This window comes from Aspergillus caelatus (genome assembly GCF_009193585.1).
Source record: "Aspergillus caelatus strain CBS 763.97 unplaced genomic scaffold BDV27scaffold_162, whole genome shotgun sequence".
Classification (NCBI taxonomy): Eukaryota; Fungi; Ascomycota; class Eurotiomycetes; order Eurotiales; family Aspergillaceae; genus Aspergillus; species Aspergillus caelatus.
Window position 1 is genome coordinate 32,234 of NW_022475425.1, and position 14,737 is coordinate 46,970.

Below are 14,737 nucleotides of genomic sequence, written 5' to 3' on the forward strand. Positions count from 1 at the left end.
ATTTAGTCTAACCTAGAGACTACAGTCAGCACCCTACAGGCCGCCATTCATTCATTCAACCGTACCAAGTTCCGCACTGTCAACATATCTGTTGAATTTGGGTGGCCTTGTCACATCTACGATATAGTCACCCTAATGGGAGTGGGGTACGGAGTACTGTTAAGTAAGTGGAATATGTGTTTTCCTTTGGACAGTTGCATTATGTCTGGTTCTGTTGATATATTACTATCTTTATCTCACGATACTTAATCGACTAATTAATTTCTCCCGGTCAGACATTCCACGAATATATATAGCAACAACCTATCGAGAGTTCAATAACCCTCGGGTGTCATTATCGAGTCCCAGATGGTTCACCGCATCAATAGCAATACTATTCTACAGTTTACACCATGACGGAAAATGTTGCATATCGCTAGTTAGCCAAATGTGTGTCGACAGATACCTCTACCTTCACCGATGCCAAGGCGCCCCAAAGGCACTCTGGGGAAGGAGAAGGAGAATGCGACACAAAAAGCATGAAAGAAAAAGAAACTATGAACTAACACGTAGCTGGCTGCGCCTGCATTGTGGGATTTCGTGACCTAATTGTCCTTTAGAGTTACGAACATCCCCAGGTCTTCTATTTGAAATATCCGTGGCGAGCCTTGATATGGAGGATCTACCACTATCCGACAGGTGTCATCTCCCTTCATTCACCCCTAGGACAAGAAAATACTCTCGTCCAAGGTCATATGCTCCTCTACATCCAACCCTTCCAAAGATGCGTGTGATCTCAGCACCATCATCATGGAACGTATCTACCAAAAGAATAGATCGCCCTCGACCAGTCAGGGAGCGTTTTCCTACTCTATCCCCATGGAACGGCCCACAATTCAGAAACTATCCACCGCTAAGCGCGTTTTGCCGTCGGGTATTGTCGCCCGCCTGCGACGGCAAATAATGAGACTAAAAAAAAAGGAAAGAAAAAAGAGGCAATATTAAATGTTAGCGGATAACTAGGCCGGCGATATCGGGCCAATGCCACTACTAATATATATCACACTAGCCATTGAGTCATGCAGAAAACCAATTCTGTAATCTAATTACTTATTTTGGCAGTATAGACAAGTCTTCAGTGACCTCGTCTTCTATATCTAAGCAGCAGCTTCTCCATTCTTTTCGTTTTGTGACCCCCCTCTTCCGCAATCGCAACGCTCCCCAGGGAGAAATCAATCGAGCGAACTTCCGTGAGACTACTATATAACGTCATAACAACATGACTGTTCTAAGCACTTTGGCCCCGGTGCCGGCAGATGAGATCTTCGCATTGAACCGCGCCTACGCCAACGACGACTACCCGAAAAAAGTCAGTCTCGGTGTGGGTGTCTACCGTACAGATGATGGCAAGCCATGGCCGCTGCCCGTCGTTCGTGAGGCAGAGAAGCGCCTACTGGCCGAGGACAACCTATTCAGACACGAATACACCGCTATCGAAGGCGACATCCCCTTCCTCGAGCTGGCTCGAGACCTGATGTTCGGCTTCGATGCGAAAGACACCTCCGACAAGGTTAAGTCGACCAAGGGCCGCATTGGCTCTGTCCAGGCCGTCGCAGGTACCGGCGCCAACCACCTTGGTGCTCTCTTCCTCTCACACCTCATGAAGCCCAAGAATGTCTGGCTCTCCAACCCATCCTGGGCCAACCATCTGACCATCTGGGAGCTCGCTGGCGTCCCCCGGAAGACCTACCCGTACTACAAGGCTGCCACTCGCTCCTTCGACTTTGAAGGCATGATGTCTACCCTCGAAGCTGAGGCCCAGCAAGGAGACGTCATCCTCCTCCATGCCTGCGCTCATAACCCTACCGGTCTCGACCCCAACAAGGAGCAATGGAAGGCTATTGCCGACTTGTGCGAGCGCAAGAAGCTCTTCCCCTTCTTCGACTCCGCGTACCAGGGGTTCGCTTCTGGTTCGGCCGACGAGGACGCCTGGGCTGTCCGCTACTTCCTCAACGAGAAGCCTCAGATGGAAATGTGCGTTGCTCAGAGCTTCTCGAAGAACTTCGGTCTCTATGGCCAGCGTGTCGGTGCATTCCACTACGTCCTGAATGACGGTGCCCAAAACCTCCGCGACATCGTCGTCAACAACCTCTGTCACTTCATCCGTGGAGAGTACTCCATGGGTCCCACCGGTGGATGCAGCATCGTTAAGAAGGTCCTGACTGATGAGGAGCTCACTGCTCAGTGGCATGAAGATCTGAAGGTCATGAGCTCTCGTATCAGAACCATGAGACAGGCATTGTACAATGAGCTCATCAAACTTGAGACCCCCGGAACATGGAGACACATCGTTGAACAGGTAATTACAAAACCACCCATCACCACGTCTGACACCATTCCGAGCTAAGACTAACCTTCTCTCCTCCCAGAACGGAATGTTCTCCTACACCGGTCTCACCCCCTCTCAAGTCTACGCCTTGAAGGACAAGTATCACATCTACCTTCTCAAATCTGGCAGAGCCTCCATCAGCGGCCGTAAGTCATTTCTTCCATCGGCTGCACAAGAAAAGTGTCCGTACTAATAAATCTTTCCCACACAGTGAGCGAGAAGAACGTCACATACGTAGCTCAGGCTATCAACGACGTTGTCCGCAACGTCAACTAAGCATGGGTTATTATGCTGATGATTACAACGAGGAACGAAGTCAAAAAAAAAAAAAAAAAAAGCAACGCTCAGTACATATGAAGATTCAAAGCATATCGGCGCAATAGTTGGCAACCTTTTCTTGCATTTTAGGTGAAGGTCGGGAGAGGTCCTTCCATGTCAGGGGACATTGTCAGATAGTGTGATGTACGTGTACTGGAGTGTGCGTGACGAGATAGATGTACATCTTGGATAGATTTGTATGACATTTCGAATGATTATGGAAGTTTATGATGTGATCATTATAGAATCCCTACTATATAAGATGGAGAACTTTATGATATCAGATAAATCATGCAGCATTAGAAGCTACCTCTATAATACAAACATGACACAAGAGCGCAAAAAGAGTAAGATATGAAAAGCATAAGAAAGGCATACATTAGGAAACGTCGTGCCGCGAGAGACTCATCTACTAGCATACTGGCTATACAATTACAGGCTTCGATGAATTCAAAGTCTTAAACAGGATAAGAAGAAGAAGAAAAGGAAAAAGAAAAGTAAACAGAGGAAAGAGTCATAAGGAAAACGCTCACATGGACCCATTAAAGAGGGACTTCATTAAAATCCCCTTCGCCTTCTTTCCCCTTGCCCTTCTTCACTTCATCACCTGATGACTCTTCTTTTGTTTCCTCTGCCTTCTCTGGTACATCTTCTTCCTTCTCATTATCAGCTTTGTCCTCTTTCTCTGATGAGCCTGCTGTTTCCGCGGCATCTGCCTCCCCATTTTGCTCGGCATGACCGTTAGGAGTCGGCTCCGGGGACTCTGCAGCGTCGCTCTCATCCTTGGGAGGAGGCGGAGGAGGTTGTTCATCTTCATCATCCGAAGGTCCTTCCGAGTCCTCAGCCTTCGGTTGACCGCTCATGCCGGCCCCGGGGAACGGAGTAATTGGCGGCTCAGCGACAGACTCCTGTCTCTCTCGCATCGGCTGAGGCTGGAGGCTCAGTCTCGACTGAGACTGGGATTGGATATGATTCTGTGTGTTGGCAGTCATGGTAGACATGGTACGCTGATGTTGCGTTGACGCATGAATAGGACCCAGCTGTCTGGCCTTGGGGTCGGCATTCAGATAGTAGCCACGGACACTCACGATAGTGCCCTCAGCCTCACAGGCATCCACCCATTCCGGCGTCACGACGGGAATATTCATCTCAACCGCCTTCTCCCACAGCGGGCCTCTTCCCTCCGTGCACACGAAGTGAGTCGTATCAATGCGGACCGTATCAATCAGCTTGCCACCGACGCGATCCAGCGCAGCACCAAGTGCCTCCTTCTGCTGTTCCGGGAGAACGCCCGCCGTGACCGTGATACCGGATAGATCGGTCATCTTGTGCGTCCGACATGTCAGCTTCTCCGACTGATATGTGCCAGCGGTTGTGCGCAGGACTAAGTGGAAGGTGTACTCGGTGTGGATTGCCAGTCCGCTGATCTTGGTGGAGCGTGTCTCGAGGGGTCGCGGGATGGATCCGGCTTTGGAGCCATTGCGATAGAGTGAGAGGGATTTCAGAGATGCTGTGGCCAGGTCGATCGGATCCCACTCCAGTACTAGCGAAGTCTGGGTTGCGTTGCGGAGTCGCAGGACCGGCGGGGCAGGAGTTTTGACACCGTAAGTGTTGAGGATGCGTTTCTGGAGACTTTGGAATCCGGTGGCACTGGCTTCTTCGGCGGAGTGATTGCGCGCTACGGTAATGTCGACGATGCTGCCGGATGTGATGTTGTTAGGGAGGAGAACGGAGGGAAACTCGATCTGTAATTGTAGGGTTAGCACTTGCGAAGTGGACAGAGATTAGAACTGCCGCGGATACAGTGACGTTGTTTCATGTTTGAAGGGATAAGTCAGGGATCGCGAGGTCTTGAAGGGGTGAAACAGTTGCATCAATTGCACTTAGAAGAGGGGACGAACTGACCAGTCGGTTATCCTGTGTCAAGAGGACGGCGACTCCAGCGTCTACCTTGCCAACTGTCAAGGAGACCAGCATGTTGGAGGATAAGAAAAAGGAGTTAATCGATTATTGATGGCGCATAAAAGAAAGGTAAGGTTTGACAACGCGAAAAGGTTGGTTGATTGATATCTTGGGAGGGTACGTAGTGCTACAACTGCTCTAGTCCGTTGTTGTCTTCTTGCTTCCAGGCCCCGAGAAGATCGGCAAGTTAGCGAATGTGCCAAGGAGGCAGTGCCACGCGTTATATCTCCGAGTTCCTTGTCCTTATGTACATACTTATGGGGAATGTCCTCCACTAGTATTCTTGTTTCTTCAATCAAGGTTTATAACTAACTGTCAATATATTCAAAATTGCCCGCAAATGATGAACTTGCGCCACCACATCTGAAGCAATTATTGTTCCTCAAAGTGCTTGGAGATACGGATCAGATACAGTTGAACAACCAACCACGTTACACGACCACGATATATATATACACTCATTAGATTAATTATTAGCACTATTGTTTCTTTGAGAATTCTTAATTGACACTTTGACGCCCTCATTTCGCAGCAATTTTGGGTGATCTCCCTTGTTCCTGTTCTGTATCAAGGAATCGACGAGAGAGTTCATATCCGCCTGGACCGTAGCATAATCTTCTTGGACACACTGCGGGCGGACCAGGATGTCGACAGATCCTACCAAATTATCACAATTTCCTTCTGATAGCGCGGTACTTTCATCAGAACTTGGTCTTATCCTTCTGCCCTCAGTATCAAAGCCGCGCTCTTTCAACGCACGCTGAAATGCTATCCGAACCCTCCGTGCACACCAAGACCGGACCACTCGCCTTTGCTGCTGCAGATGTTGTAAGGATACTCTCCACCATAATGTAGTCCGATCACGGGTGGCGTATAAATGTTGAATTTTGAACCGGATAGGATTGATCGGAGAAGCTAGGTACCGGGAAGCGATAGGAGATATGACATGTTTTGGAACATACCGCAGAGTAAACTGCTTTGTTGATGCGAGGAACTTCATGTCTAAGGTGACCAAGTAGTCAAGAACGAGCCTTGCTCTTGTGGCTAAGAAAGATGAAACTGGGATCTAGGGCACTGGCACTAGACGGTGTCACCTTCCCTTCATTGTTTAGCTAGACAAAACCAGCACTTCTAGCGGTAATAGGAGGGAGCGCGCAGGTATATGCGTCAGAAACCTTTCAAGAAATAAAATATCAAAGAGGAAAGACGCAAAAAAGACGTAGGTTCTTTCTTCATGGAACTGGATTCATCAATTTCGACCCAAATCGGACGATTTCCATTTATTTTTCTGCCGAAAGAAACATTAGAGGCGGTAACAGTAACCAGCTTTTATTGGTCAACCCCTGTAGCCGGCCTTAGGCATGACTCAGGCCGCCACGCCACCGGCCCCCCACCGATTATATATTCAGAAAAGCGTCGAAATTACTTCCCGCCTACTCGACACTTCCCCCACTTTCACAACTCTTGGTCCTTTGGGACACATATCATTTCCCCTTTTTCATATCAGTCCATCTGATATTGCATCGAGTGGAAAGTTATCGCGGTTAGCGAATTTCCGTCATGCCCAAGAATAAGGGAAAGGTAAGAACAGGATTTTTTTTGACACAAGTCGCCCCCGCCTTGTTAGACTTTTTTCTGCTTCTCCCGTGTGTGCTTTACTCGGTGCCATAACAACTCCCAAATCGCCACCCCTTGTACCTGGGAGGTGGCTTTTGGCTCTATAAGTTGCCTTGGGATTTAGGAAGCGCTTGCAATGGAATGTTTACACAGAGCACAGGCTAACAGTATCTGTACAGGGCGGTAAGAACCGTCGTCGTGGAAAGAACGAGAACGACAACGAGAAGCGTGAACTCGTGTTCAAGGAAGAAGGCCAGGAGTATGCCCAGGTTGTGAAGATGCTTGGTAACGGCCGTCTCGAGGCGCTGTGCTTCGACGGCGAGAAGCGTCTGGCGCACATCCGTGGCAAGCTCAGGAAGAAGGTCTGGATCAACCAGGGTGATATCATCCTTCTCTCTCTCCGTGATTATCAGGACGAAAAGGGCGACGTTATCATGAAGTACACCGCCGATGAGGCCAGAAGTCTTAAGGCCTACGGCGAGCTGCCCGAACACGCCAAGATTAACGAGACCGATACCTACGGCCACGAAGGCTTCGAGGACAACGTCGAGTTCGACGAGGACCGCGAGAGCGAAGACGAGAAGGAGATCGATGTCGACGAGCTCTAAAAACCCTCATCCCTTTGGATTCAGCCCTGCGAGAGCTACTGGGGATCCTGTTCGCCGGCCCCTTTTTTCTCTTTCTCAAAGCCAAGCTATTTCCTTCCTAGGAAACCCGACAGGCTTCCTTCTGTGAAGGGTCTTTCTTGCGTCAGGCAGGAGCCTGACGGTTGGTTTTATCATTATGCCATCTGTTTCCTGGGAAGGAGACCAGAAAGGACTAGGGGCTGCTGCCTTCCCGCTTCGCTTGGGGACCTACCACTGCCCCAGTGCTCCTTCCAAAAGTCAGGGTATGAATCATGGGTAGGAAATTCTTGGAGTTCTACATGATAAACTTGATTGGCTTTTTGGCCAAAGGTCATATTTATTATGAGGGACAACCTCGGATTTCCGCAGAGAATTGGTTGCGACGCATATCAAAAGAGACCGACTGTACTCAGCGTGTTTCGTGTTGGCAATTCTTTTGTCTGTTCCCTTTTGCTACTTCGTTCCTTTTAATTCAAAACTTGGATGATAGATTCATGACAAGGTTACGAGAATACAAAAAAGTCTGGACATACACAGGTTATGCCTTTTAAGTCCTATCTATAAACACTATATGTAGCCCATCGACTAGCTCTTCAGTAGCTGGACTCGCAAGCTAGTAGAAAGTAGATGCAGGTTAGCTTTCATCGAACACACTCTTCTGGAAGAAGTTGACGATCTTGCGTGCGGCTTCTGTTCCCACAAGAGGGTCCAATTGCTCAACACCCATATTAGCGATCTCCGAGATATTGCCCGTCTCAAGAATAAGCCGTTCGAGGACACTCGGTGTCACGCCCGGAACGGCTCGGAGCATATCCTGAGGAAGGAGATTGAAGGTACGGTGCTCAATACCAGCTGCAGCCATGACATTACCAGAGTCGGAGCCAGCTGCAATGTCCATGTCTAGCCCGATCTGAACTGCTCGGATAGGATCTGGCTCCGGGTTGTTCTTCTTGAGTTCCGCGAAGATCTCCGCAGTCTGGTAAGGAGAGGATGACCAAATAACCTTTAAGCGAGGGAATGCGAGGGTGAGAAGGACGAGAAGATGTTGAGCGGACTTCGGGCTAGAGGGGTTAACGAGCGAATTGCTGGCAGACAAGGTCGTGGTCGCAGTTCCGGAAGAAGAGAAACCATAATCTGTTAGGAAAGTCGTTCCTGGTGTTGTTGCGGATGCGAATGCATCGAAGGTAAACGACTTGTTCTGGTCAAATTCAATCAGAAGAAGTGGGTTCTTGTAATGCTGAAGCATCGTCTCTGCTTGGTTGTAGAGACGGCCATTCTTGAGGGAAGTGATCAAGTCACGAATCGATTTGCGTTCAACACAGATATCCGGGGTAAGGATATAGTCGCCCACTGTCAGCTGGCATGGGACAATGATCATGTTATTACCGTGTAGCAGAGATGGAAGAGCACTTCTAAATTCTCGTACGTCCACCACGACTCGAGGTGGTGATGCTGTTGCAGCTAGCCGCCCACCTCCAGCAATACGTGTGTTGACAGTGCGCAGGAATTGCTCTTGAGGGTCTTCAAAACCCTTGTCGTGTGTGAGAGTGACAGCCATGTTCTGTGTGTATCATGTTAGTAGATAGTTTCACAGAAGTAGTTGCAAGTGAACATCTTACGCCTTTCTCTTTAATGAGTTTTGTGAATGAGTCTTTCTCGCGTCGGACTGCGCTAAGGTACCGCTGCTCTTCGACAGATCCTCCATAGTACATAAAGTACACTCGTACGTTCCGCCCAACATGAGAGCTGCGATAGACTTCCACTCGTCGGATGAACGCCGAATCGGGTTCATACATAATGATGTACCTCGGCCGCACTTCTTCCAATATGTGCTCGTCCATGTCACCGTCGTAGGGGTGTATCATGGTTAGATCATCCATATCGTATAGCTCATAGAAATCTTCCATATCCTCCAGATCGTCAAAAATGATCTCCTCCTTCAGGACCTCCTCGACTTCCGTGGGTTGGATCTCTTCCAGTAAGTTCGAGACTTGGCCAGGCAATTCAACATCTGTCTGTACACTGCTATTCGGTACACGGCCAGAGGCAGATGAAACAGCACCTCCGCCACGGACTCGGCGTCGTTTGTTTGGAGGAGCTCGCCCTTGTTGAGCGGATGATCCAGGCGAGTCTTGGCTTTTCCTAGCCTGAGACTCGTCATTTGTTGGTTTCGAAGTTAAATTTTTTGTCACATTAGACAGAGATGTCTTCCAATTGAGGTAGTCCCGCAGTCTCCTACGCATCATGACCTGTGCAGAGCCCTTTCTAGTGATGTCACCAATGTCTTTGTCGTCTTCATTCTCGTCATTGATATGGGCATGCATTGTCCCCAAATACTCCCGAAGCTGTCGGCAAGTTCGTTGGTCAGTACACATGATCAATACTGTGCTGTTTGACTCGTCCACATTGACTGGGTTGAGATATGCATCATTTTCTATCTCCTCCAGCACTTCTGCCAGGACTTCCCACTTAGGTTGTTCTTCCAAGACGGGTTGAAGAGTAGTAGGGAACGAATTCATTGATGAGCGAGCCACGTCATTGCCTATCTTTCCTTGATATGCCCTAGACTTAGCAGTCTGGAACAGAACGTGAGCTGCATCAAGGAACAGCCATGGTGAATAGTTATGCCTTGTGGACCCAGGAGGAGGAGAATGCGCAGTTACGATAGTATCCAGATATTTCACGAATGATACAGAATCGTACGTCAGCAACGCACTAGTGTTAAGTTAGAGGCTATACGATGCTTAGCTGATGAGGGGTCGTCACTGAACTTACTGGAGAATCGCCCTGAGATCGCTCAAGTCGCTAACAATCTGCCTGGTCCTGAACGTAACCCGATGCCATATGGGGTCTAACTGCCGTCTGATCATGATGTCAAAGCTCCTATGCAGAGCACTGTCCAAAGTCCAGTCTGCCATGTCCAGGCCAGTGTTGGCTTTCTTCAGTTCTCCGATGCATATTTCCACACATTCAAGGACTGCATTCTGCATTTCACGCATCTTGTCGCTCATCGGAACCTCAAGCTCGATGACCTCAGCTTTTCTGTGGCCTTCGAGGGACTCGGCAACAGTAACATGAAATCGCGGCCATAACGAGGCTTTGCGAAGGAAAAGATTGCGCATAGAATTGGCTAAGGGTGCGAATCCCGTTGTGAATGGTTCAGGGGCGTCGGAAAATGCCTTCAGGAACCCACTTTTGTTGATTTGTCGGAATATTCGAATGATGAAAGCTTCCGTTGAAGTGGCCAGAATCCTGGAAGGCGATTAATAAATAGTTACGGCAAGTCAAAAGTAGGGCTCCTTACTTGTCAGCATGCAGCACAACCATTCCCGTAATCTTTTCAGGATCAAGGAGCTCTGTAGAAGCCAATGTCAGGCATTTACTACCACATATAAAACTACTCCGTAAACATACTTGATAGTAGATCTACAACCAGTATCCTGGATGTCACACTCAGGATACCGCCTTCAGCATATATTCTCTCCCTCATGGAAACAGAGGCTCTCTCGGTGTTGACCACCTTGAGGCCTCTGGCGAAGGGGGTTTTGCTCATGGCATAGTGTTCTGCCAATGCTGTCTGGCTATTAGCGTCGGTATATCCTAATTGAGGCCCTTTGGATAAGCTGGGGGGTCCTTTCACATACCTTCGCCGATCCATTCATTCTCTCGATCATCAGCACCGACTACCAAGACTAGATTATTCCCTGCAGCATCATAGAAATGTAAGAGATTAGTCACTAAGCGTAATAGCCCAAGGCCCCGGGCAAGGATGACCAATTCATCCTCGGTGCGCAGTTCGGTGAAGATGTCCTGCTGATATTGCTGGGTTTGATGCTGTCAGTGATACCAAAGCGACTTGCGGTGTACAAGTGTAATAAATGAGGGTACTTACTAAAGGCAAGGACAGCTTCACCGGGACATTTGTACGTTCCGGCGGCATGAGGAGCCTCTTAACGCGACGAAGACATGCACTTGTCGCGCAATTAGGAGCAAAGTGAACACGAAGTCACGTGTCTATGATGTAATTAAGCGTCTGAATAAAATCAAGTATGTACTTCATCGCATTACTGGTATGCTGGTCAATGAATGTAGTTCTATTCCGTGCTGGAGGATAATAATAATTGGTATCGTCAAGAGCCGATGTCGTTTATTCTATGTACGACTACTACGACAATCTTTGAGTCTGATAAATAATACATATGAAATTGCTTCCTGTATCATTGTACAGAATCAACCAGACTAGTGACAGTCCTACAAAACATTTCCGCTACACATCATGATTCATGATAATGAAAGTCCCATCGTGGTCATCCGTTAGAGCTCTGGTTCATTTGTTCAGCTCTTTCTTGCGTGCTTCGATTTCTTCCCGGGAAGCTTTGGGTGGCATATCTGCAGGTTTCAGTTAATCTGCTAAGAATGTACAAAAGATATCACAGTACTTACTATCTGGAATTTGTGGTCCTTTAGAAAGATGGTCCTGAGCAGTGGCCTTCTGCGGTTCATTCTGGTTGGAGCTATTGCTGGCTGTTGATGGCAAATTGGTGGTGTCCGAAGGAATGACCGGCATCTTGGAGTGGAGTGTAAGTAACCTAGTGAATAAACTTCTGTTGCAAAGCAGGGTGTAATAAGTAGCCAGGTAAGAAGAAGTTCTATGATTAATTTGTCTGATGATGGTGCAGAGTTGTGTTTAGTTACGATTTAAATAGTAGTAGTAGTAGTAGTTTTGAAGAGGAAACGGGATGACGTCGACTGGAAATCAACCACCTGACATTGAATTTAATTAACGAAACGACAGTGACATACGGACTGTTCCAGAATTGATCTACTCTCAATATGACAGGTCCGGGAATAATTTGTGGTCATGGTTATAAACGAGTAAATACTGAAAAGAAGGATTTGCGATTAAACTGATTACGAAACGCAATAGGTACATACAACCTCAACTCTTCTCCTCGGCACCATCTAGTCTGTAGAGATGAGCAGAATTGTAGTCCAAGAAAATGAAATAAGAATACTCCGTACATACCTCGTGTTTGAGGAGTAATGCCCTACATTCTCTCCAAGTTCCCCACTCGGGCCTTAAGTGGGACTGGAAATGGAGTTAGTGGCACTGTAGTAGAAACTTAGCGGTAGCATTAGTGGTAGTGTGCCTCTCTCCCTCTTTCTGCTACTTGACCTCTTCTGACTTCCCCTCAAGGCTGATTTCTCCCAACAACCAACAATTCAACTACCCATAAGCATACACATTACTCGCCCACGGCCCCCGTTCCTCCTCTTGAACTCACCCACGATCAATCTTTCAAGACTTGATCGAACACCCGGAGAAATTGCCCCTCCTCTCTAGCCGGAGTTTGTTCTTGGCCGCATCAGCGATTATCCGTGCCTGAAAGTCGAGTGCACTTTTACACTTCTGCCTGGGGCAACTTCACCGACTCCTGCAATGCGTTATCGAGAAGTTCCTTAAGAAACATTAACGGCGCTGCATACCCTCTAATTCCGTTCCCGGTATTCTTGAACTAGCTCTTCGTGGTCCGTCATGCCATCTATCCTCAGTGACGCCGACAAAGAAACCGTCAAGAGGACTGTCCCCAAACCGGCGAACAAGATTCATGCTGTAGCTGTTGCGCGACTATATGTGGCCTACCCGGATCCTCAAAAATGGACATACACAGGTCTACAGGGTGCCGTCGTCCTGGCGAATGATTTAGTCGGGCGGACCTTTTGGTTGAAGCTGGTGGATGTATCGGTGAGTAACCATTCTTGTCTCGATGGCCCCTTGACCTTTTCCCAGACTGCTAATGATTCCGGTTATTCCGAGCCATAGCCCGCTGGACGAGGTGTTATCTGGGACCAGGAGATCTACGATAATTTCCCCTATAACCAGGACCGAACATTCTTTCACACGTTTGAGTTGGAAGAGTGTGCCGCTGGTTTATCCTTTGCTGATGAGAAGGAAGCTAAAACGTTCATCAAGAAAATGCAAGAGCGGGAGAAAAATGCGAGCAAAGAAACTCGGCAGACACCTTTTGCATCCACTCGTGGTCAAGGCCCCGCTCCCATAGCAAATGGTAAACATGGCGTAGGACGGTCGATTTTCGGGAGCCTGCTAGGCCATCGGTCAACATCGGGGTCAAATGCGCCTCCACCAGTAGCACATACAGAACCTCCTTCTGCGCCTTCCATTCAAGTCGCACCTCCCCCACCGAGCAGTCCCCCACGCAAGCCCTTGCCCTTCGACACCAGTGATCCGTCCTGGAAAGGTCTTCTGGACGAACTCTTGCAGATGGGAATTACGGAAGACCAGATCGCAGAGAATTCGGACTTTATCAAGGCATATATAGAGCAGAAACAAAGCAACGGGGTCGATTCTACTCCGTCTCCAGCTGAGGACAAAAGGGGCAAAGCTCCCCCTCCGCCTCCTCCATCGGCGCCTCCTGCTCCTAAGTCAACCTCTATAAGCCCGCAACATACAGGTAATAGTACGGGTAGTCGACGAGGCGCTCCGCCACCACCTCCACCGTCACGAAGAACTCGTGCTGAGGCAGAGGAAGAGTCGCCTGCATCCACTCGCGAACCATCTCCGCCCCGGCCCAGATTCCGAGCGCCGCCTCCAATTGCAGATGCTGGCAAATTTGCGCACACGAATGGGCCCCCTCTTCCCGGCCGACAGCGAGCGTCATCGGGCACGACCCCTGGGCCTCCTCCCCCACCACGACCTCCAAAGACTCCCATGGATGACAGTCAACCGCGGTTTGGGGTGCCTCCACCTTTCGGAGGGGAGCGAAAGGTGTCCGCTCCTCCAGCACCACCAAGCCGTAACACGGCGCCTCCAGGGCCACCACCACGGCCACCTCCCCGCACGTCAAGCCCTGCAGTACCGCCGCAGCTTCCTCCGAAAGTGCCTCATGCACCGGCCTCAACGCCAGCACCTCCACCACCACCACCCCCGAGAAGTCCGGCCAGCCAACCGCCTCCTCCTCCGCCTGTACCAGCTGCTTCCCGGCCTACGCCCCCTCCACCTGCGTCCAGTGCGGTGCCCCCTCCACCACCACCACCACCGCCTTCATCAAGCCCAAGTCCTTCTGTACCCCCTCCCCCTCCCCCTCCATCAAGCAGAGGCCCTCCAGCTCCTCCACCGCCACCCCCATCTTCGAGCATCCCTCCGCCTCCGCCTCCACCCGGCCGTGGTGGAGCAGCTCCACCTTTGCCCACACCCTCTGGTGGAAGAGACGACCTTATGGCTGCCATTAGGGCATCCGGAGGCAAGGGTGGCGGAGGCTTGCGGAAAGTCCAAGACACCGACAAAAAGGATCGCAGTGCGGCGATGGTTCCTGGGTCTGCCAACGAATCATCCGCAGCTTCAGCAGGGGGTGGTGCTGCCCAGGGTGGTATGGCAGGCGCTCTTAAAGCCGCTCTGGACAAGAGAAAGCAGAAAGTTAGCGGTAGTGGTAAGTTCATTATTTGCCTATTGATAGGTGACGCGTCCTAATCTAGCGTACAGATGACGAAAAGGAAGACGACGATGATTGGTAAACTCGGTGGCCACTTCTCAATTTTTGCTTCATGTGTTGCTGTGGGTTAGACCGGTCTAGTTTCGCTTGATACCTACATATTGCAGCGTTCTTCGTTTCAATATTCAGCATTATTCTTCAACTGAGCAGGTGTCGGTTGGATTTCCCACCCCCCTGAAAAGGCTCCTTCATGTAACAAAAGTAATGTCTTACAATAGTCTGGGATCCGACGAGCAAGCATCTAACTCCCTACCGAAGAAGTAGAAGTAGAAGTAGAATAAATGTTTGTTGTAGTTGGAGATATAGTTGCGGAACATTATTGACCCGAGATGGTC

At 49.3% G+C, this 14,737-nt stretch overlaps 7 protein-coding genes across 7 annotated transcripts; 4 read left to right on the forward strand and 3 right to left on the reverse strand.

The window, feature by feature from the left end:
* Positions 1-1,258: 1,258 nt before the first annotated feature.
* On the forward strand, positions 1,259-2,644 carry BDV27DRAFT_147559 (putative aspartate transaminase; the record flags this gene model as incomplete). Its single annotated transcript, XM_032070764.1, has 3 exons — positions 1,259-2,338; positions 2,409-2,514; positions 2,580-2,644. The coding sequence occupies 3 exons, from the start codon at positions 1,259-1,261 to the stop codon at positions 2,642-2,644; spliced, it is 1,251 nt and encodes a 416-aa protein (XP_031924847.1).
* A 325-nt stretch (positions 2,645-2,969) lies between these two features.
* BDV27DRAFT_25359 (putative chitin biosynthesis protein (Chs5)) lies at positions 2,970-4,823 on the reverse strand. Its single transcript, XM_032076134.1, has 2 exons — positions 4,592-4,823; positions 2,970-4,431 (listed from the first exon to the last, which is right to left on the reverse strand). Exons 1-2 carry the CDS (start codon positions 4,661-4,663, stop codon positions 3,229-3,231), a joined length of 1,275 nt encoding a protein of 424 aa, XP_031924848.1. The 5' UTR covers positions 4,664-4,823; the 3' UTR covers positions 2,970-3,228.
* A 1,268-nt stretch (positions 4,824-6,091) lies between these two features.
* On the forward strand, positions 6,092-7,427 carry BDV27DRAFT_132506 (translation initiation complex factor eIF1A). Its single transcript, XM_032067896.1, has 2 exons — positions 6,092-6,229; positions 6,445-7,427. Exons 1-2 carry the CDS (start codon positions 6,209-6,211, stop codon positions 6,871-6,873), a joined length of 450 nt encoding a protein of 149 aa, XP_031924849.1. The 5' UTR covers positions 6,092-6,208; the 3' UTR covers positions 6,874-7,427.
* On the forward strand, positions 7,019-7,484 carry BDV27DRAFT_25364 (uncharacterized protein). Its single transcript, XM_032076135.1, has one exon. It carries the CDS (start codon positions 7,164-7,166, stop codon positions 7,440-7,442), a length of 279 nt encoding a protein of 92 aa, XP_031924850.1. The 5' UTR covers positions 7,019-7,163; the 3' UTR covers positions 7,443-7,484.
* Positions 7,485-7,525: 41 nt separating this feature from the next.
* On the reverse strand, positions 7,526-10,444 carry BDV27DRAFT_147562 (ssDNA endodeoxyribonuclease RAD1; the record flags this gene model as incomplete). Its single annotated transcript, XM_032070765.1, has 5 exons — positions 7,526-8,452; positions 8,511-9,606; positions 9,667-10,143; positions 10,196-10,247; positions 10,306-10,444. The coding sequence occupies 5 exons, from the start codon at positions 10,442-10,444 to the stop codon at positions 7,526-7,528; spliced, it is 2,691 nt and encodes an 896-aa protein (XP_031924851.1).
* A 525-nt stretch (positions 10,445-10,969) lies between these two features.
* On the reverse strand, positions 10,970-11,586 carry BDV27DRAFT_132509 (uncharacterized protein). The gene is made up of 2 exons (XM_032067897.1): positions 11,335-11,586; positions 10,970-11,280 (listed from the first exon to the last, which is right to left on the reverse strand). The coding sequence occupies exons 1-2, from the start codon at positions 11,456-11,458 to the stop codon at positions 11,219-11,221; spliced, it is 186 nt and encodes a 61-aa protein (XP_031924852.1). The 5' UTR covers positions 11,459-11,586; the 3' UTR covers positions 10,970-11,218.
* Positions 11,587-12,013: 427 nt separating this feature from the next.
* Positions 12,014-14,639, forward strand: BDV27DRAFT_25377 (WASP family protein). The gene is made up of 3 exons (XM_032076136.1): positions 12,014-12,637; positions 12,716-14,339; positions 14,393-14,639. Exons 1-3 carry the CDS (start codon positions 12,428-12,430, stop codon positions 14,422-14,424), a joined length of 1,866 nt encoding a protein of 621 aa, XP_031924853.1. The 5' UTR covers positions 12,014-12,427; the 3' UTR covers positions 14,425-14,639.
* Positions 14,640-14,737: the final 98 nt, after the last annotated feature.